Source organism: Frieseomelitta varia, unplaced genomic scaffold (genome assembly GCF_011392965.1).
Source record: "Frieseomelitta varia isolate USP_RPSP 00005682 unplaced genomic scaffold, Fvar_1.2 scaffold_407, whole genome shotgun sequence".
Taxonomy (NCBI): Eukaryota; Metazoa; Arthropoda; class Insecta; order Hymenoptera; family Apidae; genus Frieseomelitta; species Frieseomelitta varia.
Genome location: NW_025110154.1, coordinates 26,968 through 53,974, shown reverse-complemented (window position 1 = coordinate 53,974; position 27,007 = coordinate 26,968). Strand labels below are relative to the sequence as shown.

At 34.2% G+C, this 27,007-nt stretch overlaps 3 protein-coding genes and 1 long non-coding RNA gene across 19 annotated transcripts; 2 read left to right on the top strand and 2 right to left on the bottom strand.

Annotated features, from left to right (window-relative positions):
* LOC122531630 (protein retinal degeneration B) lies at nucleotides 1-27,005 on the bottom strand. 14 transcript variants are annotated; one of them, XR_006307343.1, is made up of 22 exons: nucleotides 14,508-14,663; nucleotides 12,145-12,335; nucleotides 11,119-11,455; nucleotides 10,875-11,005; nucleotides 10,674-10,791; nucleotides 10,217-10,589; nucleotides 9,938-10,113; nucleotides 8,894-8,998; nucleotides 8,614-8,799; nucleotides 8,383-8,545; nucleotides 7,878-8,267; nucleotides 7,520-7,797; nucleotides 7,294-7,446; nucleotides 6,933-7,192; nucleotides 6,762-6,870; nucleotides 6,518-6,674; nucleotides 6,293-6,442; nucleotides 6,034-6,214; nucleotides 5,680-5,954; nucleotides 5,472-5,590; nucleotides 5,236-5,351; nucleotides 4,575-4,665 (listed from the first exon to the last, which is right to left on the bottom strand). XR_006307343.1 is itself a non-coding variant. In XM_043659687.1 (21 exons), the coding sequence occupies exons 3-21, from the start codon at nucleotides 12,220-12,222 to the stop codon at nucleotides 2,668-2,670; spliced, it is 3,771 nt and encodes a 1,256-aa protein (XP_043515622.1). In that variant the 5' UTR covers nucleotides 12,223-12,335; nucleotides 12,678-12,775; nucleotides 14,508-14,663; the 3' UTR covers nucleotides 1-2,667. The 14 variants fall into 14 exon arrangements, 11 of the variants coding, with proteins under 11 accessions (XP_043515622.1, XP_043515626.1, XP_043515627.1 ...); XM_043659687.1 differs by lacking the exons at nucleotides 4,575-4,665; nucleotides 5,236-5,351; nucleotides 5,472-5,590 and adding exons at nucleotides 1-2,818; nucleotides 12,678-12,775; XM_043659691.1 differs by lacking the exons at nucleotides 4,575-4,665; nucleotides 5,236-5,351; nucleotides 5,472-5,590 and adding exons at nucleotides 1-2,818; nucleotides 9,584-9,613 and having other exon boundaries at nucleotides 8,894-8,944.
* Nucleotides 13,833-16,375, top strand: LOC122531642. Its single transcript, XM_043659727.1, has 3 exons — nucleotides 13,833-14,183; nucleotides 14,331-14,468; nucleotides 14,917-16,375. The coding sequence occupies exons 1-3, from the start codon at nucleotides 14,065-14,067 to the stop codon at nucleotides 14,990-14,992; spliced, it is 333 nt and encodes a 110-aa protein (XP_043515662.1). The 5' UTR covers nucleotides 13,833-14,064; the 3' UTR covers nucleotides 14,993-16,375.
* LOC122531644 lies at nucleotides 17,354-18,197 on the top strand. Its single transcript, XR_006307347.1, has 2 exons — nucleotides 17,354-17,443; nucleotides 17,753-18,197. It is a non-coding gene; the product is annotated as an uncharacterized LOC122531644 (long non-coding RNA).
* On the bottom strand, nucleotides 17,461-20,803 carry LOC122531636. 3 transcript variants are annotated; one of them, XM_043659712.1, is made up of 5 exons: nucleotides 19,947-20,803; nucleotides 18,771-19,008; nucleotides 18,258-18,412; nucleotides 17,720-17,813; nucleotides 17,461-17,640 (listed from the first exon to the last, which is right to left on the bottom strand). In XM_043659712.1, the coding sequence occupies exons 1-5, from the start codon at nucleotides 19,950-19,952 to the stop codon at nucleotides 17,501-17,503; spliced, it is 633 nt and encodes a 210-aa protein (XP_043515647.1). In that variant the 5' UTR covers nucleotides 19,953-20,803; the 3' UTR covers nucleotides 17,461-17,500. The 3 variants fall into 3 exon arrangements, with proteins under 3 accessions (XP_043515647.1, XP_043515645.1, XP_043515646.1); XM_043659710.1 differs by having other exon boundaries at nucleotides 17,461-17,813; nucleotides 18,771-19,304; nucleotides 19,947-20,801; XM_043659711.1 differs by lacking the exons at nucleotides 17,461-17,640; nucleotides 18,258-18,412 and having other exon boundaries at nucleotides 17,694-17,813; nucleotides 18,771-19,304.
* Nucleotides 27,006-27,007: the final 2 nt, after the last annotated feature.

Here is a 27,007-nt window from a genome sequence, read left to right as displayed (position 1 = left end):
ACGACAATGATTGATAATTTATTGTAATATCCAATTACGAAAGTGGAATACAATTTTATCGGCCAGACATTCTATCTGAAGTTGAGGTCGTTTCTCGCTGAAATTGATTAAAAAAAATCATGAACCAACGGTATATGAAATAATTATTACAATCAGAGCAAGGTCGCGTAATATAAAACAGTGAGTCTTGATTAGTTCTTACAACAGTGTCATTTTAGTTATGCTAAAAAAAATATAATTCTTGTTACCAGTGACAATAATTCATTCATATATAAGTAAAATATCCATTTGCAGTCATATACACTTAAAAACCTTAAACATTTATATCATCGTATACATATATATATAAAGGGCATTTCGCGAATAACTTTACCAATAGTCAGACACGACTTATATTCTGCTTCTGAAAATAAGTAACATTCTCAACATTCGTAAAACAATCTCTAAAATTTCGTTAGTATTGAACTAACAATGCAAAAAACGATGGAGGTCCATTGAAAGAGATCCATAATCGAATCTAGGATAAATATATATATGTATAATGATATATAAGATCTCTCTGTAATAACCTCTAACAGTTCGTCGACGATCCAGAAAGTTACACACTTCTGAAACACCCTATATACACATATACACAGTTATATATACAGACGTATGTATACATGTACACTCTGTTTATATATAAGTATAGTTTTATATCTATATGGTATATTCATAACAGAATTATATATTCGTGCCTCTTTACAAACAGTCGATACTTCAGTTAAATTATTAATTGATTTTCTTCACTTTTATGGTGAAGACAGCACTGAATAATACACATGGATTAATATCAGGACTAGATCAATGGCAGATCTTTGACTAACTACTACTGAAACAGTCAAGGAACAATGATGGTACAACAATGAGTTTAATTTCCTTTAATTTTGTCTGATGTTAAACCATTCATTAAAAAAAAAAAAAAAAAAAAGAATGATTCATTATCTAATATGATATAAGATTCAGAGAATCGAGCCGCATCACTGTTCGATCTATGCTTTGTTTTAAACATCATTGCTTGTACCAATTCACTGATTTTTCTATTAACTAACTCGCAGCAATTATCGTAACAACATATTAAGCGATACGATACTTCGATTTGTTATCGATTACAAAATTAAATACATTTTTTCCCAAAAACGGACACGATAATTATTTGTCTAATTACAAATATTTAAGCGCACACTTCGAGAACATATTTGATAACTAACGTCTACGTTCTTCGTCATCGAGCTGTGTCATTCTCGTCGAAGAAACTATTATATCTTTATTATCATGTATGACAATACTGTCGCTGACGAAGTTCGTAGAATTTTCTATTTGATAAATTAATATTTGCACATAATCTAAACATTTTTATCCATGAACATTTTGTAGCGATACTTATTTATGTACACTTTGACGTATTTACAAATACCGCTGACTACGTCGACATGGAACTATAGCAATTGTCTTTTGTACCAACGTTTATCGGAGAATACCATTCATATTCTCGATTCTTCTTGATAGACAACATACAAAACATGTGTTTGTGTTTCTTTGTCAATTTTTTTTCGTATTTTTTCCTCTCTTTTTTTTTTTTTTTTTAATATATTTCGCAATCGATTGCATTTTTCCTTTTCTTTCTGTTCTTACAAATCGATATGAATAGTTGAAAATAACATAGCACCGAAGGAACTTGGGCGCAACATTACGCGTGTATTGTTAGTATATCTATAACTCTTGGCAATGATTAAAATTACTATAATAACAGAATACTTACAAGTTAGTTTATCTCTAACGATCAGTGTTATGATTAATATCGACTTTCCCTCGGTAACAACGAAGAAGATTCTTGATTTATCCTCTCCTATTTTTTTTCCATTTTATATCTTATGAACTACGATTAGAGCAATGATATTAATTTCAACTAGATAAAACATGATTGTACATACACACAGTTCGCGGATACATTTCTCAGTACTCGATCGAAGATCGACAAGATTCCGCGAAACTGATTGAAATGAAACAGTAAAAAGAGACATTAAAAGAAAAGACAGCACTTTTTTCTCTAGGAAATCACTTTTCTCTACTCTAAGATGACAACCTACATTTCTTTTAGGAACTAGATTCGTGTCTCAAGCTATATTATCAAAAATTTTGATCGTGCTCGATTGCATTTTGCAAAAGATGCTGGTTTCACAAAAAAAAGCTCTGGTAGTAAACCGGTAAAAAAATCAATCGCATCGCGCTTTAAAATAGTAGATGATACAACAACGATTAAAAGGAATAAAAAGACAAAGTCCTCGTACGTTCAAACCTATAATCTTTTTCTCGTTTAGAAAGTTCTTCTTCGCACCGGATGGGAGAAGTTCTATACAGTTAATACTCGCGCTTTATACAACATGGATATTCGTCGTATCAAGTGGCGTTCTCTTTTTTTTTTCTTTTTTTAAATTTACAATAGGTATACAGAGAGGATATAAAAAGGCGGAGTAACAAAGTAGAATTATCTTCTTTAGATTGTTGAGCACGTGTCGGTCGAAATATACGAGGACTTCCTCTTCGAACTATCCTCGTACAGTTTTACACTTAAATGCATATAAACTAATGCCGGGGCTCGAAGAACGACCGGCAGCGTGCGAATCGTCAGAGTTTTTCTGGCGCGGTAGATCTTATGGTTGACGCGGTCTGACTCTGCTGTGAAATTGGAGGCCCGACGCTCGTTGATCGTTCCAATGGATATATCATCTTATTTGGAGTTGGTTGCGACACTGCACGCTTCGCCAGCCTAAAAGAGCTATCATTTGTTACTAATTAGTAAACGCTGATTATAAAAGAACAAGCAAATAAATTTCAGATTTATGGTAATATATCTAGTATTAATTATATCTAAGGCATTTCTTCAGGTACACTGATCAAACTTCAAAAAGAGAAAATTGAGAAACTTCTTAAAGAGAGAAGACAGAATCAGGCATATCATAGTAAAATTATTTTGATCAATGTAATTCCTTCAATTATTATTTCGCAATATTAAAAAGAGATGAAAACATCACAAGATAGTTAAAAACAGAATAAGCATCAAACCAGTTCATTTCGCTATAAGTTGCAGGGTTCATGAGTCATGCCTAAAGAGCCAACAGTTATTTTTGACTTATAAAAGTTTCTCAATAAACTATGTTACACCGCAATCAAAAATTATTGGTAATTTGTTAGTTAAGAATCTATAATATTAGAGTTAGATCTTTCTATTGACGTTCTTGTCGGTGATTCTAATTACATTCTCTTATCACACTAATCTCTTTTGTTATTACATGTTGCTATTTACATATATAATTAGATTCGCTATCGTCTAACAATAAGAGGCTAAGACTAATATATATGTATTATACATGTATTATATGTCATGATGAAAACTCTCTTGAACCGTAGCGTAATCGAGAAACATACTGCACCGATTAATTAAGATCATCGGTCGTGGAAGCAGATGAGGACATGGATTAGCAGCGTAGTAGAGCTAGCAGTGTGTGTATTTAGATATTCATACTGAAAGCGTGATATAAATGTAATAATTCCATGAAGCGTTAGTGAGTGATCAAATGACGATGAGGACGAACAGCTGTCCCGTCTGCAATGACAGCGATACAGATAGTGGATTAATCGCTCATTCCTTAAATACGATGATAGAACAAAAAATTATGAAGTAGAAAGAGTCAGCTTAGTTTAATCTTCTAACTGAAGAGGATTAGCAGGATTAAAACCGATTGGCTCCGAGCACGTAAAATCGTTGCAGGTTCTGCATAGCCGCTCCATTTGCGAGGATTAAATACATAGCTAAAAATTGACAATTGAATATATCGTGTCATAAAGCATTTAAAAAACATTTGTAATACCGTGTGACACGCTATTTCGTAATACACTGTATGTCCGTGAGTTGTGGTATTTTTTAAAACAGCATTCACATATAATAGTCGTGCATCGTGTCAGAGCTTTTGTTCTATCACAGGTTAAATCGTGCTGTTCAAGCAAGATTTTAGCCTGATCGACCAGCAAATGGGAACACACGATACACGTTTTTAGAAACGTGGCTTCAAAAATATAAATGCTACTAAAAATAACGCACTAAACACGAAACCATTTGTACAAATCGCTAAGTTAAACAAATAATTCAACTGTAAAACAATTTTGCAAATGCTAAATAGTAGTGGATATAGAGTCTACAAAATAAAGATTACTTTCAAATAGAAGATACTTAATATTTTGCTGATACTAAAAATTTTGCTGAATGAAAATTAAATATAAATTTCTGTATATGTAGAATATTTAATATTATAATTTGTGCGCCATTTGCGATGGATCTAGCTTAATATTCATTATAACACAAACATTCACCTAACAGATTTCAAGCGGTAAGGGGCTCTAGTTTACCTTGGTCACTAAAGTGAGATCAGACCATTTTCAGGATGTAACGAAAAAACTTTTTAAGTCTGTGTACATCTAGACATTCATAGTTGATTAACCACAAATTCTGGACATGTGTATGGTTGATAGATAAAACATTAAGTTTGAGCGTTGAGAATGGTGGCGGCTCTTGTCGAGAGCACGAGATATCGACTACGTCGCGTAACATATCTTCATAACAGGTACCTGTAATTAAGACACTAATAAGCTTTAGACGCCGTTCAAATCTTTTAACTAGTAGCTAAAACAGAAATCTTGCAGTTGTATCAAAAATTATTTAAGAGATAAATTGTCCGTCGCTCCAACATCAAGAAACAAGAATTTTCGTTGCTTCAATAGGTATTAAGTACCTCTAGTATTTAGATTCAAAGTTAGAATAAAATTTGTTAAAAGATAATCTTTCCGTTCGCAAGTACAACACCAATGTAATGTAAGAAGAAGAAAAAATACAAAGAAACAGAAAAATGAAAAATGATAGATATCAGTGAGCAAGTACTGTGTAAAAAGTGCAAGGACGTATAGTGTAAATTAGAAAAATATTTTTTGTGCTGAAATTACGTTAAGAGATAATCGTAGATATGCAGGATAAAGTATTTATGATGATTGCTGTTCATGAACATACGATATAGACTTATTGATGGTGTGACCAAAAGTGAAATTTTTAAAAATTGTTTGTTGGTCTATATCGTTTGTTAAAACTCTTACGGATTATACCGTACCAAGAGACAATTAAGATTATTCTATTTACATATGTACCTTGTTTTCGTAGTTATGATTGTTTTATAGAGAAATCTCTCAATATAAACTGGGGTTTTAGTAAATACTGATGGGTGCGATTTGAATATGAAGATCGCACACGTCATTGATCGCTTCTGAAATAACTACTTTTGCTTAAAACCTCATACTGATCACAGTATGCAGAGCTATAAAAATACAGCATTATCTATGTACAGACGTTAGAATTCTCTCTATTATTCTGCGAAATGCCTTACGCCCATTCTGCATTCTTCTTTCTAGAGGACAACATTTATCGCATATGCACATTTCCACCATTCTGCAGCAACCAAAACATCTGAACGCCGAGGATAGCAAGGATTGAATGAATTATTACCTTAAAAATTTCCACATTACGACGAAGTGTAAGCACTCGGAACACAGTATTCACATCAAATCATATTTATCACAAAATAGATAACTCACCTTCTTCGCCGTAGAGAAGCGTTTTGTCCGGGTAAACCGAACTGACCTCTTGGAATCACCATACGTGCATTACCCTGAGCAGGTCTCGAACCTCCGTGCGCCTGTAGCATACTCAAATGAGCAGCATAACCATCGTGAAGAATTGTTGCTAAAGAGTGGTGCTTCTTTGACGCTTTTCCAATGATGAAAATTTGATTTGGCTTAAGATTGATCGCAGTGTAAACACTGATATCTTTACTACTGCCGTATGCGTGATGAATTATTACACCATGTTCCTAAACAAAGAATATATCGTTCGAATCGTTCGAATAATATCGAAACATTTGAATATTGTTTTCAATTGTTGTTATTCACCTGTACTAATTTATGTAAGTACGCAGCTTTATGACCAAGTGGATCCGTTGAAAGACCATCCGCAAAGGACACAAGACCATGAGGAAAATTGTGTTGAGACAACCAAGAAACAACTTTTTGCTGTTGCATATCAGGTCTTGCAGTAATATATATAATTAAGTATCCTAACTCTTGCCAATGCCTAATCAAGATCACAATCAGAATAACCATGAAATCAAGAATTGGACGTAAATGAAAATATGTATGGTTTAAAATATACCTGACAACATCGACAGCCCCAGCTCTAACTTTCGGATCTTTCCCACTCACTGACATACTCGCAGTAAACGAGCCATCTATACTAAACACCACGCATTCTGTTTTTGGTGGAATCACAGTCAAGAAAAAATCTACGGATGTATGATCACCCCTGAAAACCAAAAATTATATTTTAGACATAATATGATAATATATATTTTTTTTAAACACGCATGAACAATACTACCTAACAATCATTTTAATTGGATAAAGTCCATATCCCAATGCTTTATCATCAGGTATTTTATACGTTATTCTACCATTTTTATCAGTTATTTCAGTTGACAAATATGTCCATTCCCCTGCTGGAGCATCTTTCATAATGTGAATGTCAACTTTCTCGCCTGTAGGAATTCATCATATTTTTTAAAATTACTTAAAAAAACGTGTATTACGTATGGTCGTACGTGTGCATACTATATTTAACATACCTGTTAAAGCGATAACGTCAATTGGACTGTACATAAACCTAGCAACCAGCACTTGTGGTACTCCTTCTTTAACGATAACGTCATTTGCTCTATGATTGGCAGCAACGTTCTAAAATAGAAAATGTAAAGTGAAATATTCATATCAATAATTCCTTCTTCATGCTGGCTTACCTTAAGTTTAACGGAAGTACGTTTCTTATTCCATTTTTCTCTAGGTTGACCTGGACGGAAGCAAGTTAATTCTTTCTCTTCAGTGAGAAGTGGCAAATCAAATCTGCCTAATTGTCGTAAGATAAATGCAATAACATCAGACGATTCCCAATAGCTAGCATGAAAAAGATGAGGTAAAGCGTTTGTGGGAAAATTTGCTAAACCCTCTGGACAATAGAGAGCGTAATCTAGTCTCTTAGTGCCCCACCATTTTTGCGTTACTGTAAACAAATTGTCAAAAGTAAATATATGTTAATTATATACCAATAAATATAGTAGATCAATATTCTATGTATTATAATTAATTTTATTCTTTACTTACAATTAGATACTACTTGTAAAGGAACATTTTCAACTATTCCAGACATCGTACTGTGAATCGATATATCGGACAATCGTCTCAAATGAGACATTTGCACATTTGGAATATTCAATCCATCAGTAAATAATTGTGGATTTGACTGAATAGCTTCCACTGAAGATAGTCAATAATTTATTTTAATTATAAACAAAATAAAAATAAAACGTCTAGAATATATAATACATACACAGATGATAAGGCTGTCCATTTCCTAGTGGATATTTTTGATACCGAGCTATATTTACGGGCGGAAGAAGAGAAAACTTCGCAGAAATCAACGGTTCTAATCTAGCTGCTACAGGATCAGTAGGATGGAATAAATTATACACCTGGTTTACCAACGGTCTTTTTATATTACTAGTTTTATCCGAGGAAATTTTCCTATATGCCAGTACCAAAGCAAGTGGACTACCGAACATGAAAAATTCTCCTACTTCGAAATCCAGTTTACAATGCGAGCCATCACTAAAAAGAAACGTATGTTAATTTCCTAAATTTATATTATCATAAGTTATGTAGACATAAATTCAGTTATAATTTTTTACCTTAAACTAGAAGATTTCCTTCTAGGAGAAGGTGCAGTCAAGTGTTTACCATCTTCGGCGTTCGTACTATTCTCAATGCCCTGATTATCCAAAATATTGTTCTCGCTATTATGTCTAGAGTGAGCCGATCTGCACAAAGCGTCATAAGTTAAAATTGCTCCTACTGAATCTCCAATAAAGCAAATTTGTCCCATAAAACCACGACCCTCTTCGCTTCTAATAAAGTCATGATAAACTTGATTTGCCCCGATTATAACTCGTGAGACAGCATCCTGATATTCAGGAGTAGAACTAGCAAGCAAAGGTATAGCGCCAATCGGAATAGTATCGTGCGTCACTTGAGGAGCATCCATAGACGAAGGCGACACATCGAAACTGTAAGGACTTAGGCTGAAATAAAACATGTGGAACTTTTATATGATAGATTGAGATTCTACAAAAAGATCTACTATCAAGATAAGATAAAAACAAATTTATATCTCTGATTGAATCACATCGCTTTTACCTCGATAAAATACCCAGACCTTCGGTGCAAATGGATGGACAAGAAACAAATTTAATGGCAACGTGTCCGACCATACTAGGATAGTGTTGTCTCATAACTGATTCGAAGGCTCCTTTGAAAGTTGTAATATCCGATTTCTTCGCCGTTAGGTCAACGTTTGCATCTAAATCATATTTTTGTAAGTAGTGATTCGCGATCTTCTGAGCTTATTTAAGCAATAATGATAATCACCTAGTACACTTCCAGCATGCATCACAATAAGAAGGACAGTAGTTTTGCATGGTTGATGAGTTGGCGAATGTTGAGGTGAAGCTGGACACGAAGCATCGATGCTGGCTGATGTAGAGATTTGTAATCTTTTACTGCTACGTTCACTAGCCATACGTTGCAGGTACGAAGGAGAAAAAATCGTGTCATCTATGAATAAATATCGAAAGTCGTCTGTGAATAAGTATCGATAAGTCATATAGCTAGAAAAACATAAAAATTTAAATTGCTAATCGCTATTTACCTTCTTTGCTAGTCATGGTAGGCGAAGTGAACGTATTGTCCTCCTCTTCTGCTAGAAGATCCAAAGAACTCCATTTAGATAATGAAGTGTTATCTTCAAAGTTCTCTGTATAATCAGAAATTTTAACATTGCTTATGCATCGTGCCTTTTTAAGCATCCGCGACTCGTGTTAAGGCACAAATAGAGTTATATGAATCAGAGATATTTCCTTCTTTCAGATATTAGGCATCACAAGGTACAAAATGATAGTAAAAATACATTAAAAATATAAAGTTAAAAATGTTTATTTAGTATCATTTCACAATGATTGTTTAGTATTAACATTTGAAAAAAGTCTTACAATAAAAAAAGCAGTTATTTTGTAATCTACGTAGCCATGCTTTTTCATGCTCGAAGTATAAATTGATAATTTCTTGATAATTTCCATGCTCTATATGTTATGTATGAAGATTTGTATGTAATATGTAATTAATCAGATTTTCTTGTAAGTGTAAATCTCCATAAGCAACAAGTTCACCTTGTTTCGGTCTACAAAGGCATGAATGCAATTACGCAATGTTTCTGAATTTATATCAAGAGTATTAACACTAGTATCAATGTTGTGATCTTTTATCCTTCAACTATGTTTTCCGAAAAAACATATTCAAATGTCTGTAATTCTAAAAATTTAACACTATCTACGTGTCCTACCTTCGCGTATAATAGGTATAATGAACCCAGCTGCAGTGTGGAATGCGACATAAAAAACAGAGAGGGTACACATATAAAAAAAACAGAAAATGTCATTACCAATCACATCATGCTGTATTTTCTACTTTGCAAAATGCGAATTTCTACCTGACACATTCCTGTTTGTTTTTAACAAATTCCTTACACGTTTATTCAGTTTGTTTTTAAGGAAAGAAAACATACGCACAGTGTCTAAAGAAATTCGCCAAGGCGTCTGTTTTATAGTTTAATTACATTAGCCAACTGTTAGTATTACGCATATAAATTTTCAGAAAGATTATTTACATGCTGCGTGAAAAGAAATCGATGTTTTACCTTGACAATCAAAAAACTCATCTTCACTACCAGATTCGGATTCTCTCACGATACTTTCCATGCGCCAATTCACTATTTGCATATCGAAACTTTTGTTCGAGCACGGCGAATTCATCGCCGCCTTGTTCTTCTTCCACCCCTTTTTCGCATCTGCTTTCTCTTCAGTAGGTGCATTTCTGGAACAAATTTGATCGCATAAAATAAATTATAAACTATAAAAAAAAGAAGAAAAGTTACACACAAAAATAAACTAGTTCCTGATTTTACTTCTATTTTTACCTATGCTCGGGTACTTCGGTAGGTGAATCTTCAGGGCTAACTTCACCCTCCGAACTACCAGCTGTATTTGTAGGTATATTAGTCGATTTTCTAGCACTCGGAGGACTTTGAGGATCTTCGTTTTTCTCGATGCTTCCAAGTGTGGCAGCTAATGTTGTGGCAACGTTTGACTCTTGTGGAGTCGTGTTTGAAGCAGTTCTGTCTTGATTGTCATTCGTGGTTTCTTCACCACCTTCTGCGTTAGCCATTCTCTTTTGCAATGCCAGTTGCGTTTGTCGTTCAATCTCCCGAATATCTTCCATAGTCAAGCCATTCCATTCGTCTTGCCAAGCCCAAGCTTGTCTGTGAGCTCTGACCATAGTTTTCCTCAAGGCTGAAATCATTATATAGTACATAAGATTTCAGAATTTGAACGTTAAGAAACAAGGGAACGGATGTGCCCACATGCGATACTAACCTATATCGTGTATAAACTTTTCTAATTTTGTCTGAACACCCCAATATCGAAACTCCACACGGCACAATTTGTACGCGCACATTAACGATTTTCCGGATGGCGTTGGTTGTTGTTTTCCCTAAGCAGTTTTAATGCATCAATATCAATTACCTTAAAGGCCAATTAATCGAAAAAGTAATACGGGAAAAATGGGATTTGTACTTTTACGTCAGACCAGTACTCTTCTAACCATGATTCCGTGAGAGGTCCTCTGCCGGTTTTTTGAGACACATATGTTTTAGGATCCTCATCTTTCACATAGTCGCATTGATCTTTTACGATGTCAATTACATCTGAAATTTAATTATGTAATCGATTAATCATGGATCTCAATATTGTTGTATCATAATAAGAAACGGCAGACCGTAGAAAGTTCTTGGAAATTCATACAAACATGAATACACACCTACGATTCTATTTCTCAAGTCGCTACCACTAAGATTGAAAACGTTCTCTTGATAACCATTGTCAGGAAAATAGTGTGTTTCTATTTCAATAGAGAACTTTTCAACAAAGGGACAAGTGTAACGGGTTTTCGTATAGGGGTAAGCATTCCATGCTTCTTCCTTGGCGATTAATGCGGATCTGGGCAGCAAACTCTTGAACCATTCTGGAAGATGACTACCCACGTGATATATCTTATGAGTATATTGTCCATTTCCACCTGGACCATTACTGTAGGGCTCGTTTGTTATAATTTCTACGCCGCTGCCTGCTCCTTGACTTTCTTCTCTAGATTTTTTCTATAAGAAACAAATAGATTTAAAAATTCAATCACTCATTTACTATCCACTCTTTAATCTTCCAATTTCCATAAGTATATATATCCACAAATACTGTTTTTTTATTTATAAGATAATTGAGAGACGTTATTTTCAAGTTTGTTCGAAATTACGCAGTCTCCTTCATGCTTGCACACTCAGTTGCACTCGATCGCTCTCTTTTCCTAACTATTTGAAAAGTAAATACACCTTTTGTAATCGGAATACACGCGTTCCTCGGCGATCTGAAAGTTCGGACGAGGCTAACAGTCTCTAGGATCTACAGTGTGTTAGATTACCATAGATTATTCTATAATATAAGCAAGTTAATAATTTCAAAGTTCAGTTTACTATTTGTTTCAATCTATTTATTTTATTTTAGTAATCTCATTATCTTATTTTTCAATGGAGTGCTTTTCATCAAATTCTACGTTCTTGCAATCATGTGAAAGTACTACAGCAATGATAAATTTTATGTATTTTATGATTTCACTCATAATTCATAATCGATTAAACTAAATGTTATAATAAATACTAATATTGTACTTGAAAATAAACTTTTGAAACCCGTTCGAAGGTAGAAACAGAAGTAGAAAAAATTTGCCTCATTTCATTCAGATTTATGGAAATTGAAAGATTAATGCAATATATCCATTATAATATTAAATTACCGCTATCATATAAAGCTGAGCAATTCTATATTCCTCGACGGTGAGAGGCAGCGGTATTCGATATTCTTTTATCAACATTTTGCCGTTGTTGCTTATCCTCGATCCGGATAGGCTCTGACGAAAGAAACAGATCGTTCGAAGGCTGTTGCTTCCTCTTTATAGTTCAACTTCATGATATCATCAGCGTGAGCCTTCAAAAGAAAAGAAACAAGGAAAAAAACATTAAATGTTGCATCGAAGTTTATTTTAACGTCGTGCTATTTTCAGTTTGAACATTGCAAAAGAGTGGTTTATTATAATTGAGATTTCCCTTAAGAGTGGCGATCAATATTTCTCGATACGCTTTCCCGCAGATCCGATCAACTTTTATCAGCGTGACGATTCGGATATCGTAGTTTATAATCGACTCGTACTATTTTTATCAATCATCTGGATCTATCAGACATGTCTGATTGAAAAGCAAGAAAACGTGAATAAAAACGTACAAGTTTATATTTCCATATAAACCTCCAAGGAGTATTAAAAACAGAGACCTTCGCGAACATCGACTATGTTGTTTCTCTCGGCCCATAATTGAAGCACATCAAATGCTGAATCGTTGTGTTTGCACATCGTTTCTTTGCACGTAAATCTGCTCTGGGTCACAAAGTATTTAGTGAAGATTAATAATAATCAATGAATGTTACAAACATGATAAGATCTCTTTGAAATAATTCTAGATAAAGTAGTAGTATAGTTTATTCAACATTTATTTTCAAAATAAAATGAAGAATGAGATAAAAAAAATAATTATTCTCGATTTTTATTTATTTAGAATTTCTTGTATAATATCGACATTAATGATTTAAATCGTGTTTCACAGATAATCATGAATTCACGAATCATCTATGCTGTGAAATAATAATGATTTTCTAAAAAAATTCGACGTAAGCGAGATACATATATTTCGAGATTACAGAGGAACAATAAACAAAATGTTGCGTAAGACGCTTATTTATACCCACCTATATTACCTTAGTCAAATGTTAAATTAAACTTTTCAGCGGGAAAGAGCCATAACACGATTCCATTGTGTTGACAAAAAAGATTATTAATACAAAAATACTGATAAAAAAAATTACTCATTGAAGTATGTATTTCATACATTACACAAACATTTAAACAACATGAGTCATGGACTGAGTGGTAAACCTGAGAGAAGAATTTCTTAAGTTTAAAGAAAGAGAAGCGTGATTTACAGCAAAGGATCTCTAAAGTTGCAAGCACATCAAGAAAAAAGATGCCAATAATAGAATTACAAATACGTACTTATTTCTAATTTTATCCCTAATAAAGAAACATTTAACATCTCATTCAGAAAACGATAATCTCATTCGATTGATACCTGCGCGCTGTTCGAAAATATATAATTTTATTCTCGATAGTTCGTCGCAGTGCCCGCGCGGATTTACAACCGTCATTAGGCTTGCTAACCTCTCAGCTACGTTCAATTATGTTTAACTAGATCAGGTGATAGATCTTTAATTGCGACAGTAAACGTGATTTCTACTGTGAGATAACACACTTGAAAAAGCACATACACACGTAACGTACGACGTACAGCAAAGCCTTGCTAGTTGACCGTAGGTAAGAACGTAATTGATAATTCAGCTAATTATCAAGATAAACTTATAAGACTTGGTAATATCTCAAACTTATCAGTATTGGTAATATCTTTATACGAATATAATAAATGTCGTAACTTGAAGCAAGATGTAGTGGAGATACGAATGATCAGCAAGAGGGATTTCTGGTCAGCTAGTAAGGCACTTACTGTACTTACGAATAAAGGGTTTCCTTAACCTTGAACATCGTTGAAACAAAGCAGATACGTAAATAAAACGAAATAATATTATGGGTTCTGCTCTCTCTCATTGATGTATGGTACTTTTCGCGCCACACCTTCCCGAACGAGATGATAAATCGCGGGAATGTCGTTCGATTGACAGAAGACCGGCAGCACCGACTGAGTCGATAAAGCCGTTAATGATCAAAACAATGTTAGTACCAATCTCTATTATTATTCTCTCATTATTATTCAACGTTATACATTCTTTTCAAATTCATTTTCACCTTTCTTATATTATAAAACGTCAACGAATTCATTTTCGACCAGGCAATTCACTGTCACGTAACTTACATTACAGACAGAGCTTGTCTAGAAAGCTCAAGAAGAATGATAAGTACCTGATACACGCGTGCGAAAAAGCACTTATCTCTTCTACAAGTAAAAAGAGAAGATGTATGTTATATGGATATGGAAGTGAAGTAAATGATTATGAAACGTAGGTAAACTCGTTACGGCAAGATCTTTAAGTACATACACAGGAAAAGATCAAGGCGATCTAGGATTTATCCAAGAATCGTGGAGAATAGACACGAACCAAAAATATAACGACGTTACATGGACAACGCGCGGCCACTGACTGACGGTGAGGAGGTCGCTCCGATTGGCGGGCCTTAATGGCACGCGCAATTTCTCGAACCCGCGAAATCGAGCTAGACCAATCGGAGCGCCCCCTACCGCCTTCATGACCCGGTGATCCGAACGCAGTGGTGTAAAATAAAGGCGCATATCAGCCAGCTCCCCCAAACTCTCTATAAAATCTCTTGATATTTCGTCATGAGAATTATTCAAATAACTACTTATTCAATGTTCCATCCATTCTAAGTCGTATAACTTCGTGTAACAATTAATAATAAAGATTTAAAAAAGAACGTGCATTTACATAGGAGATGGAAGAAAATGGAACACTTTCCTCGAGGGTTGATGACGAAAGGGAATGCAAGAAATGGTTCGATTCGATGATTTCAAATAATATCTCATTCGTCGATAATAGAGGATTTTGAATTGCAAATTCTTTGATCCATCACTGTCAGAAGAGCCGCCTCCGCCACCTCCCTAGCCTATTGATCGACCCCCGAGCAAGCAAGAAAACGCGAGACCAGATGCGCCATAACACCAACAGGCTCCCATGAAAGAGAGACACGTTCGCTGACAGGATTGCACGCGTATTGTCGGGGGGTTGAATCGTTGGGCACCATGCCGACCCCTTGCCGGTATTTGCCTTAAAAAACGACGTAGTACAACGATGATGCCCAGAGAGAGAAAGAAAGTACATCACTTGCCGGGATGTACTTTCTTCGAAATTCTTCCGCGTTATAAATGGTTAAAGTCGAAAGCCGCTCTTTATTTACCGAAAGGGTAAATGAGACGAGGCTTATTTATTCTTGAGCGACACCTCTATCAAGCGCCCTTTCCCGAGGATTATTTTTTTTATGGAGGAAGAAGAAGGGGAGGTCTCGTTAACAGAGAACATTGCTTATAGGGGAAATTAAAAATAACGAGTCGGCGCTCGTGAGAGATTATCAATGACAATTAGTTACTAGCGTTGAAAAATAAATAGATAATCGTAGCTTAATCATGATAGTATTGCATTGTGATCTAGATAATGGCCATGAGCAATGTATATTGATAGAGGAGCAAAAAATAATTGAAGGAAGGAAGAAAAGAAGAAAGTTAAACAACGAAGTAAAACGTCTAGATACAATAATGAATGTGGGATTACATCATGCAAAACAAGATATGCATTTTAATGAGCAAAATATTCAAAATGTAATGCACATGTAATTATATCAAAATTCATAGGAGCACAGAGTACGTTGCCATTGAGCGTTCCTGTGCGTGACTGATGAAGAAGGAAACTGACCTTTGACATTTTAACCAGGGGAATCAGCTGGATAAAACGCTTTTTCAATATTCTCTAATGCAAATCAACGATATTATCAAGCGGATGCGCGTTATGCCAACGAATTCGGCTTATTTGCGAAAGATGAAAGGGAAAGAATGAAATTCGTTTGTCAAAAGAATTGCGAAAAGTTAGTGACAGACTCTCCCTGTGAGTTGGTACAAAAGCGAGCGCCAGATCGCTCGATGGAAGGTAAAAACCATTTCTGCGTCTTCTTTTGTGCACCAAAGGATATATAAGAGATATTTTATGAATAGGCAAGCACGATTTAATTCTTCTAAAAGCTTTAAATGCCAAGGAAAAAAAATCTATTCGGATCGGTGTCATTTTTATCGGCTAGAACGTTTCAACGGATCAGATGATTCTCCGAGGTTAAGGACGATACTCTTTAATTTCAACGAAGAATTTCATTCTGAATATACATGACGTTCTATAAGATTCTGACCCCAAGAAAAAAGAAAATTGAATCAAAATTGACCTTGACGCATCCTTGATAACCTGACTTCTAGTTTTTTTTCCATAAAACTCTGACGACCTCCGTCGACCTATTTTAACCCTCACCTTCAACGACACGCCTATTCAAATTGAGAGAGGACGCTCTTATTACTACATTTGAAAGTTTATTTGAAGAGTTTATTTTAGAGCTGGAAAATTTAAAATCTTTTCAAGATATTGCCTCAAAAATTCACACCTTGTTTGTAAAGAATAGTACATACTAGGTAACGAAGCGTTAAAAAGTTTTTGATAGTCTGACGGAAATATTATGTTCTTTATATGTTGGTAAATGGAATCACTATAGTACATTCTAGTAACAGATGAATCAGGATACACCACCGATTGACGTCAGAACATGTTGAACGAACCTGCTAGCGTGATACGCACATGTATACTATTACGTAAGCAAAAGATTTCTTCGGGCAATGAAAGAAGCGGCAAGAATGTGCTCAAGAAAGAGTTGTGTGCTTGTCCAACGTTGACCTTCTGTCCGAAGATCCACGTGTTTCGTTCGCTGACCAACTTGGAAAGAAATTGGCGACTTTGCGGTTGTTTTATATATCTGGAACTCTTCTCGAGACATCATTAGAAAGACGAAAAACGGTGTTAGAAAACAGGCAAGTACTTTTGTGGCGTTGTTATATTTTTAACTACTGAAATGTTCCAATCGTGTCTTGGATATTTTTTATTCACTCCTGAGATGTGATTTGTGAAGAATAATTTGATCCTTGAACCGGCTAGAATAAATTTTCCAAAAGGTTGCAATAATTATAGTAATATAATATAACGTGGTTTGATTTGGAAAATCTTTATACAATATACTTGGTTGTTAGAATGGCAGAGGTACGTGATATTAAAATGGGAAACGAAGTTACGAGGATCGAGTGTAGTCAGTCAGTAATAATCGCTGCATTATTTTCATTGGTTCACCGGATAAAGCGCATCCGGCCCTTGAATAACGCGTGCGGTCAGGAATACTGTACCAAGCGACTTTCAAGAGGAAATATGTAGAAAATGTAATTATATACATGACTCATTTGAAAAATTGTAATGTAATTTTCAAGGTCTTTTTTTTATTCGTTATGATAAACCACGAAATATTTAAATACTCTTATTGTTAGCGTAAGCTTGCAAATGCACGTTTGTCGACGTATTTTTCGACTGTATTTTTCGAGCCAATGTTTCGAATGGCGAATCGTCACAAAATATGAAAATCTTTTTTATGTCTTCTCTTTTTTTCTGCCTTCTAAGTTAAACATTTTCTCTGTTCTTTGGTTTGGCTGGTTTTTTAACGTTTGGATCTTCTACCTCGTAACCATGTGGAGATATTGGATTTCTCACGGGATTATGGAACAAGGTGTGGTGCCCATCGCCCCATGGAAAAGGCTATAGAAGGAAAATATTTATAAGTCGCTTGTAGGGACGAAACGTGAAAGCTCTTGTTGAAAAATTGGTAGAACGACGTAAAATTATCAAATATGAAAGTATACTCGAGATTAGAAAAAAGAAAAAAAAAAAAACAGAGAAGAAAGTATCAAATTTCTGCGGTGAAGGTAAACGATTTGTAAGACTTCATTAATCGATTACGGAGAATACCGCACAACGGATTACCTTTCAGAGATGTATGAAGCAGAAAGCTTCGGTCAGGCTGAAGAATCAGTACAAAGCTTCAACGTTACGCAAAACTACGCGTGCTTTATCGATTAATTAAAATGTCGAATTTGGTATATTTAGATAAGAGTAATAAAGTTTGAGTATTTTAAGTCGTTACTTAAAAGAGCATTAACATTATTGGAAAAGTATAAATTCATAAATAAGAAAAAAAGGCACCTTAGTTATTCTTCGCATATAAGGAACATCAATGAAGTCAGGCCTCGGTTGTTTTCCCGATTCTTTTACCTTGGTGTAAACGTAACATGACATGCTTATCAGCAGGATCAGCCCGATGGTAGTTATCAATTTCAAAAATGTATCTTGATAGGCCACTGTATTTATAAAACTACATATTACATCGTTAAATAATATGCGAACAATGCAACTTTTAAAATTGCTAGCACATCGCTAAACAGTAAAGATGAAAATTCAACTGTCTAGCTGAAATGAGTCAACTTTTAATAATTTTTATATACTTTTGAGATACACGTGTTATTCAATATGTTGCATCGTGACAGTGTAATGGATTAAAAAAAAAAATGTCTCGAGAACAACATTGCAATTAACGTTCAGAAATATCAGAATTGATTAAAAACGTAATATCGTATGACGCGTTCTTTTCGATATCTTTCTCTTTTCTGTTTTTTTTAAATTCTTTTTTCAAAATCTTATTTCAATAGAAAACTTTACCTTTAGGACAGTAATCTTCTATGTCTGAACAAGGAGGGGTATACTCGTCAAAAATATCCTCAATGGGTGGTTGACATTTTCTCGAAAGTTGAGAACATCCTTTCATGCCTTCGTTAAATTTTGAATCATTGGAAACATCTTGTTCCGTGGAACATCTTGTTGTTTTATCGCAATCGTCTGACTTCAGCTGACTTTTATTGCAAGGAGGTTCTTTGCAAGAGGAATAGTTACGAATGTTCTGGGAACAAAATACTGTTTTGAACAAATCTTTAGACTTCCGTAAGTTTTTACAGGAAGATGGATTTTCCGTGAAAGAATAAAACTTTAACATCGAATTCGACAACTTCTGCATGGATAAACTATGGTATTCCGTCGAAGGACAAAATTCCTTGGAGAACTTCCAAGAATGGTAGATTGGCGCCAAACAGAACTGCAAAAGGATCGACGATCCACTGTTGACCAAGAAAGCACTTCTTTCATTGTGCCTCTTCATTTTATAGCGATACATTTCACAACTCACGTACTTGTTCCTTTCTGAAACGAACTTAACTGAAGAACGTCAGAATCATTAAATTTCTCTTTTAAATGGAAACCATAAATGCTTTCGGTCTCGATATTATTTGTAATAATGCAAAATGTTGACCTTTGTTACGTTAAAATTTAAACCTTGCTAATGCATGCAAAGTCCTGTAACTCAGTCAAAACTAAGATTTCCTACAGTCTCTTGCTACCTATGAATTTTAAACAGATAACGTTGCTAATTTCCTTGAGAAAGAAATGCTTTCTTCCAAATAACTGTTTAAATCAAAGGAAGAAGTAAATTTTAAACACGGTGAACGTAAGCTGCATTTTTAAGAATTTATTCGGAATGGTTTTGTCATGCAGAGTATTTGGTTCTCTGAATAAAATACAGATAGAAGTCGTTACAGAAAATATTGCAGCTTTAGACAAGATTATTTGCTTGCAGGCATTTCATATGTTACAAATTGGTAATGACAAATTAAAAGTTTGAACGGAATATGCCCAAAGAGACCGTTTATTAGAATTTTTAAAAGGAAATTAAATATCACGTATTGTTGCGCCATGTCGATAACACGAACGTTTTATCATGATGTCTTTTTAATAATAACAAGTCGCTTATATTTTCGGGAAAATAAAAATGAAAGAGCTTTATACCTTCATTTATTACGGACAATTTTCTCTTTGACAACTCGTATCTTGAAATATCACTGAAACAAACTTTGTCGCTCCAACAGCGATATCCTGTGTTCCAATTTCTTTTTTTCCCGTTACCAGTTACGCTTACGCTTATTGGAAATAGCATTTCAGTATTCGATTTGATTAATGCAGAACACGTTATTTCATTGACAGACATCGGCGACAAGATGTTTAACCTACACAAAAGCGAGAACATCGCGATGTACCTTTTTGCTGTTCTGTGATTTACCCGTGCTTTTTAGGAGGAAGATTAATATTTGGATACATTTTTCTGGATAAAAAATGCATAACCATATGGGAAAGTGACTTTTAAATCTCGATTACATGTACGAATTCTTTTGTCACTTGAATTCGTCTTCCTTTGTTCCTTCGAGTACATTTTTACGTCTATCAGTGTTTAAAAAATTTGACATTTTTAGTATGAATTCCTTCAGCTAGTCGAAAAACTTTATAAGAATGGTGGACTTCCTTGTTATATGAATGTTTTGAATCAGAAAACATCAAAGATGTGATCCTTGACATGGTTTTTTATGTTATGTCTGTATTTTATTTAATGGACGAGGTCATTTTCACACTTACACTTGTTTATGAAGATTATTTTTCAAATAAAACTCTTTTGTATTACGAAGTAGAATATCGAGTAATGTTTACTCTACATCACCAAACACTGGCATTGACTAAATATTTTATATTTGTTAATGTACAATATTACGTACTCCGTCTTGGACTTTTGTTATAATCAATTAGTATTAACAGAGAATAGTAAATATTTAAATCGGGAAAAATTATGGATTAATTAATTTAATCAATCTTTTTTTTCTGATATCTATATTATACGTAGATCTATTACATGTACATAAAAGAACAATAATTGAAAATAAATGAAAATTGATTCTAAAAGAGCTAAATCTGAGTTAAGTCTCTATTTCAGTTTATGGATAAACCTGAAACTGAAGTGATGCAATGTATTTCTTATTTCAATTTAAATTTGACGAAGTGTTTTGTCTCTTGAGTTATAATAAGAGGTAAGGATTATCCAACAATAGTGAAATGTTTCTCAAGCTCATCTTTTCGAAAGTGCAACAAAATATCAATTTTTTCAATCGAGTTGCATTAAGCGATGATAATACACATCTACAATTTCATTTTCTAGAATGAAGTATAGAACAGACGTATCCTCCGCGCTTATCTTCGTTTCATGACAAGCATCGCGCATCCGGTATACGAGTATTACAGCTCCAGTGACGTTTGCAAATCAACCGTATTTATAGCAGTCCTTCCGCTCTTCTGTTTGTACTCGCTGCGAAGTTTCAATCTCTGTTTCGTGGAAATTCGCGGCACGACTTCACCGATCAACACGCGCTATTCAATCAGGTACGTGTGACATGTATAAACATTTTGTATATCAACTCGAATTGCAAACAATATATCTTACCGAGAGATGCGATATTTTTCACCGACAAACGTGCTATTTCAAACTGTGTAATGTCATCGAATAAATAACTCGTATTTCCATAAATGTTCCCACTTGTCAAGTGTTATAAATGTTTAAAGCAATATTGTTTCATAACGTTTTTCCTTGTACTTTGAAACGTAGTCGTTTACGAAAATATTTGAACACTTGTATAATTCAATTAAATATTTGAACACTTGTATAACTCAATTAAATATTTGAACTTTTGTATAAATTCAAAAATATGCATAGAATATATAGAATATATTTAAAATTTATTATCAATTGCGTTAGTAAGTCTTAACATTTTCTAGAATCATTAGCATCTTTAGTATTAATTACATATATACACTTCTTGTAACTTTTATATATGTATATATTTCCGAATTACTTTCATATTTTGTCACTACAATCGTATATAGTTGTTAATGAAGTTTGTAAAAGTTTTGCATACTGCTGACAATATATTTATTTTTTCTATAGTAGATGTTCAAATACTTTCATGAATCACTGTATATTTTTATGAAAAATTAAGCGCTCGAAAAGTATTTCTATTTAATCAAAGTTCAACATTAATAAAAGTGCAATATCTCGCACAGATAAATAATACTCAGAAATGGAACAGAACTCAAAATGTAGTTTATCGAAGCGCCAGAAAGTCTGGGATTTGTAGAAAGCGGTAAACACGTAATGGTCCGTATATCACTGTTCATGCTAACGTTGCGATATCAGGAACATTATTTTATCATTAGTTTTTGCCGTGTTCTTATGCGCATCTCGGCAAGAAACACGTTCGAGATTTCCATGAGCGATAAATTTTCGGAATTTCCTTCATGAAAATGAATCACCAATTATTGCAAATGTTTCGACATTAATTTTCAAACGTTTGAAAGTGCAACAAAAGAAAGTGAAGTGGAACTGAAACGCGAAATTTTTACTAAATTTTAGTAAGAATTTCAAGTATTATCGTGGTGTGTGGCGAAAGTTGGAAACACAATGCCAAGGAGCGGTGACACAGAAGAACAGATAATAATAATTTAATGTCAAGCACATGAAAGACTCCAGAGATCCATTTCTTTCAATAAATCCATTTCCACAGAAAGCTCGAGATGCCCCAACTTCTTAATGGAAGTTTGAACCTTTGACATTACCAGTCAATTTCCAACGAAGCCTCTAAAATTTTTACAGAGCCAAGTTGTGAACTGAAAGTTTCGGGAGTACGCAGTTTAGATGTGAAAATATCACCGCGTAAGAGATCGGAAAATCTGCTCTCCGCAACTCTCGTTAAAACACAGGGAAAGAAATAATTAGAAGCGTAGCAGATTATTATAATTAACCTATTGATAACACAAAAAAAAAGAGCAATATGGCTCTGTGTTTTTATTACCTGTACATCAGAGATGTAAATTCAGTGGTAATTTTCAGTAAAAAAAAAAAATCTGCCTGGAGCAAATTCACTTGTTCGTCATGAATTTAAATGAAAACAAAATAATTGATTCTCCGACAAGGACTTCGTCTCAATCGATTTTATGCGATGACATTGCTCTGGAATGAATTGCTTCGGAAATAAACATTGGTGAATCTTTATCAACGTTATTTTATTAATTTTCAACACTACGAAAATGTTTGTGAAACTATTTTGCTAATTGCAGTGAATACATACAGTTATATAAAACAAAAAAATTAGGACAAAGCGTTTTCGTGCCAAAGCGAGAAGTGAAATTACGAAGAAAATTGAGACCGGAACGATAGACTAAAAAGCTGACGACAGACTAAAAGGCCACTTCTACTTCTAAAATCAATTACCACAGAATTTTAACTAAAATTCCATTTAACGGAATATTCCACTATTATATCAAGAAAATTTTCTCATACATTCTAGAACAAATGATTCGCATACATATAATAATTTCTGCTTCTCTTAAATTTGAGATTTCATTGATACGATTGAATCTATTTCTTCTGAGAGAAAAGCCATATAAGTATTCTTTGCCTATCGTGCTTGAAGGAGTGCAATCACGAAATGGCGTAAAATGGAAATGATAATTATTGCCCGACGATAGAGCAGAAACAATAGAATCGCGTTCGACTACCGGCTCCTGGAAAACAGGGATACGTCGATGCGCCTTGCGCGGCAACCTTTGACATTTCAAGAGAACGGGTCGAAGTGTTTCCATCCTCCTGGCCTAGGTGTCCGTAGGTACAGCGCATTTTTCGTTGGACCGACATCCGGTCCAGTAAACGTTCGAAAACGAAGGATGAAATGTTCGTGAAAAACATAGAGAAGAAAAAAAGAAAAAAATCGAAGTGTATCACGCGCTAGGAAATACGAACGGTCGCGCGCATTTTCTCATTCAGCTGGCGAGTCGTAATTGGAAAGTTACGCGGAAATCCTTTCGATTTGCGGTGAAGGACGTAATGAAAGTAATCCGGGACGAAAGCGAAACTAGGGCGATGGAAACCTTTTTCCCTGCTGCTTTTTTTCTCTTTTCTTTTTTCTTCTTTCTAACGAATGTTCCAATTTACGTATAATTGAGCGATGAATAACCGGGGGACGAACATGGAATTATTTCAAATACCATCGATACCACCGTTCAGTTTTTAATTCGAAACGAATGCTCCATGGAGTTTACATAGATTGTAAATGAGATTTGATCCGGGTCCTGATACGATCGTAATTGCGAGACTATAGCGTGACTTCCGCGCTTAGGAATAATAATGGGACCTTCTTTGGCCTCATTTTTCCTTGGGAAATAATGAACGTGTCGCATGTTGCACCGTGCCTCATGATACTTGTCTGAATCATTTAGAAAAGATGTTCAGAAAATTAAATTTATTTTAATAGGAATTAAGTCGGTAATTTATAGTAATTTATTGTCTGATTATGCTGAACGTATTCCATTGAAAATTAGTCGTCCTTCATATCCTTTCTCCCCATCAAATTATTATTAAATTTATTTATTTGAATAACGTGGACACACAAATTACTCATTGTCAGTTGTGGAATTATTATCCTACTTATAACTTTATCATGATACGGTAGAAGCGTCGTGAACATTCATAAAAATTCTTAATATCAAGAGAATGCGAAGATGAATATTAATATAAGTAAAATACGTCTTCATAAAATATTCTCTGGATAAAATAACTGAATGCTACGAAACGCATGAAACAACAGCAGAACTAAAAAATATATATATATATATACAAACCAATAAGATACACTAATTTTCAAATTATTGTCACGACAACACACCAAAATAACAATTTAATCCCTAAAATCCAATCGACGTGTGCAAAAGGCCAAATCTCGAAGGACTTAATTAACGCAACAGCTTGAACGGTTGTGTAATTTGCATCGGTACAGCGTGAAAACACTGAACTGGCATCTACCAAATGTCAGCCACGAGGTGAACTTTACCTGTTCGCTTTCATTTGCGATTAATGCGCGAAAAGAAGAAACAGAATCTCTCCTAAAGGGTAATTCGATGCTTGGAAACTGAAACGATTCAATTTCAATATAACAAGAAGGAAGAGAGGACAGGCGTAACGACACGTACAGTCAACCACGATCCACAGAGAATTCCTCTGATTCTAAATAACGGTTCGCCGGAAAACGTAATTAACCGCCTTATTCCCTTCTGAATCGAAACGAGCTGGAGATATCGAGGATTTTTTTTCTCCGATATAAACAACTAAAACAACCATAAGAGTTCATCGTACTCCCTTAAACATATTGACTTCCAGACAGAAATTCCATAAGAGGATTACATTATCCTCATTATGCGCCATCATGAGACTGTTTTCCATTAGCTTCCTTCACGGTTCATTATCAGCCAAGTATATATTACGCTGACATTGAGGTGCATTTACGAACTGTACATGATGCGCTTTATATACAATTAACGAAAACGAATCGAATTAACACATATTAATCACGCATTGGCATTTTACGAGGACATATGACAAAGGTTGCACGTAAGACCGTAAAAGAGTAAAAATAAGAAAAAGAAGTGAAGTATTAAAATGAAGATATGTTGGAATAAGTTTGTAAATGTTATAAAAGTTATCAATTATTATATTACATGAGGAACATATGAGTACATATGTAAGTACTGTGATCTTAATACCTCTTGGAATTCGTGTATTGGCTAACGTAATTAATTTCGCCTTTCTGTGTAAATGAATGCCACCGCCGCAAACCACGTGTCCACGTTGCTAATTGCAATCCACGATAATTAGGAGTGATGTGCCCTAATGAATATGTACAAGCATTTAGAATCGATATTGTATATAACATTTAGAATCAACTCTTGAATGGAAACCAGCTATTCGAGCAATTGAAAAGAATCAAAGACATGAAATTTTTAGAGAATAGATTAAGAAATTAAATTTGAATTTATCAAATCTCAATTTGAATTTAATCGATTGAAAATCTTGAATTTAAATTTAAAAATGAAGATTCTGAATTAAGAAATATCTACGCTGTCGAATTTGTGAAACCGATTGTTCAAGTTTGATCATTTTCAAACATTTGCGAAAGGGTAAGTTTGAATTCAATCAATCGATCTTTCAGTTTGTTGACGTCACTAGTTACGTCACATAGACGAAGATGGAAAACACCTAATATAATTTCAACAACCCTAGCCCTTTGTGGATTAATACGATACAGGAGATAGAAATAGAACTTACATATGTGAATGCATATGACGTATTGGACAAAATTGTTATCATCATTTCTATCACACCCTTCTCTACTACTTTCTTCAATAAAGATTAGATTTTGCGTTTTATTGAATTGCATCAAATTAGGAAAGTTTCATGCGCCCCTAAATATACAAATTTTATTGCAAGATAATGATATCTTACAAAATACGTGCGCGTAAACATTGTTCTTTTATTAACTATAATTTTAATTAATTAAAATGAATTACACGCGATAGACATATTGATCCAAGCATAGATTTTATTAGCTTCTAGTACGGAAATTCAAATTACTATGATGCAAATAATTACAATATGAATTCGAGAAAAATCAATGTTTGAATAGATTTCAAAAAGCGCTTATAAAAGTAAACATTATATACTCATTTTAATTAGATTCTTTGAAAAAATATGCTACAATTAAGTAATGTAGAAGCAAGAGTCAATACTTTTTGAAATTAAAAAATTTGTTAAACATTTAATGTACTTACAAGAATTTTCTCTACAAAACTATCATAATAGTAAAGTTGTTTGGGTATTAATAAAGAATGATTTACTTCTCATTGTTACATAAAATCGTATTATTTCATGCACTGTATGGATAACCTTTGCAACGTTTTCGTATAAGCGGAAATACGTAGTTGGCAATAGATCCGACAGTTAAATTCTTTGAAATACTAATCGATCATGGTTACGATGTGCCGTGTGTATCATGCACGTACATACATACCAATTCAGCGAGAGATTTCAACTAGCCCTCCTTGTTTCCTCCGTTCACTTGTACGATAGTTATTCACATATGCACACATACGAACGAGAGCAATCATAGGCAACTACCGCGATTATCCCATTGCGAGGTGTC

Bases quoted from the DNA above. Each gene is read 5' to 3' on its own strand.
- LOC122531630 (XM_043659686.1), bottom strand. From the start codon at position 12,222: ATGTTGATAAAAGAATATCGAATACCGCTGCCTCTCACCGTCGAGGAA. The intron at 10,590-10,673 runs GTTAGTATCGCA...TAATGATTTCAG, and splicing joins AAAGTTTATACACGATATAG to CCTTGAGGAAAACTATGGTC. The intron at 8,546-8,613 runs GTGATTATCATT...AATATGATTTAG, and splicing joins GCATGCTGGAAGTGTACTAG to ATGCAAACGTTGACCTAACG.
- LOC122531642 (XM_043659727.1), top strand. From the start codon at position 14,065: ATGGTACTTTTCGCGCCACACCTTCCCGAACGAGATGATAAATCGCGG. The intron at 14,184-14,330 runs GTTAGTACCAAT...CTTACATTACAG, and splicing joins CCGTTAATGATCAAAACAAT to ACAGAGCTTGTCTAGAAAGC. The intron at 14,469-14,916 runs GTAGGTAAACTC...GCATTTACATAG, and splicing joins GAAGTAAATGATTATGAAAC to GAGATGGAAGAAAATGGAAC.
- LOC122531636 (XM_043659710.1), bottom strand. From the start codon at position 20,184: ATGTTCTCGCTTTTGTGTAGGTTAAACATCTTGTCGCCGATGTCTGTC. The intron at 19,305-19,946 runs GTATAAAGCTCT...AGTTCGTTTCAG, and splicing joins ATTGTCCGTAATAAATGAAG to AAAGGAACAAGTACGTGAGT. The intron at 18,413-18,770 runs GTAAAGTTTTCT...TTATAAATACAG, and splicing joins AGAAGATTACTGTCCTAAAG to TGGCCTATCAAGATACATTT.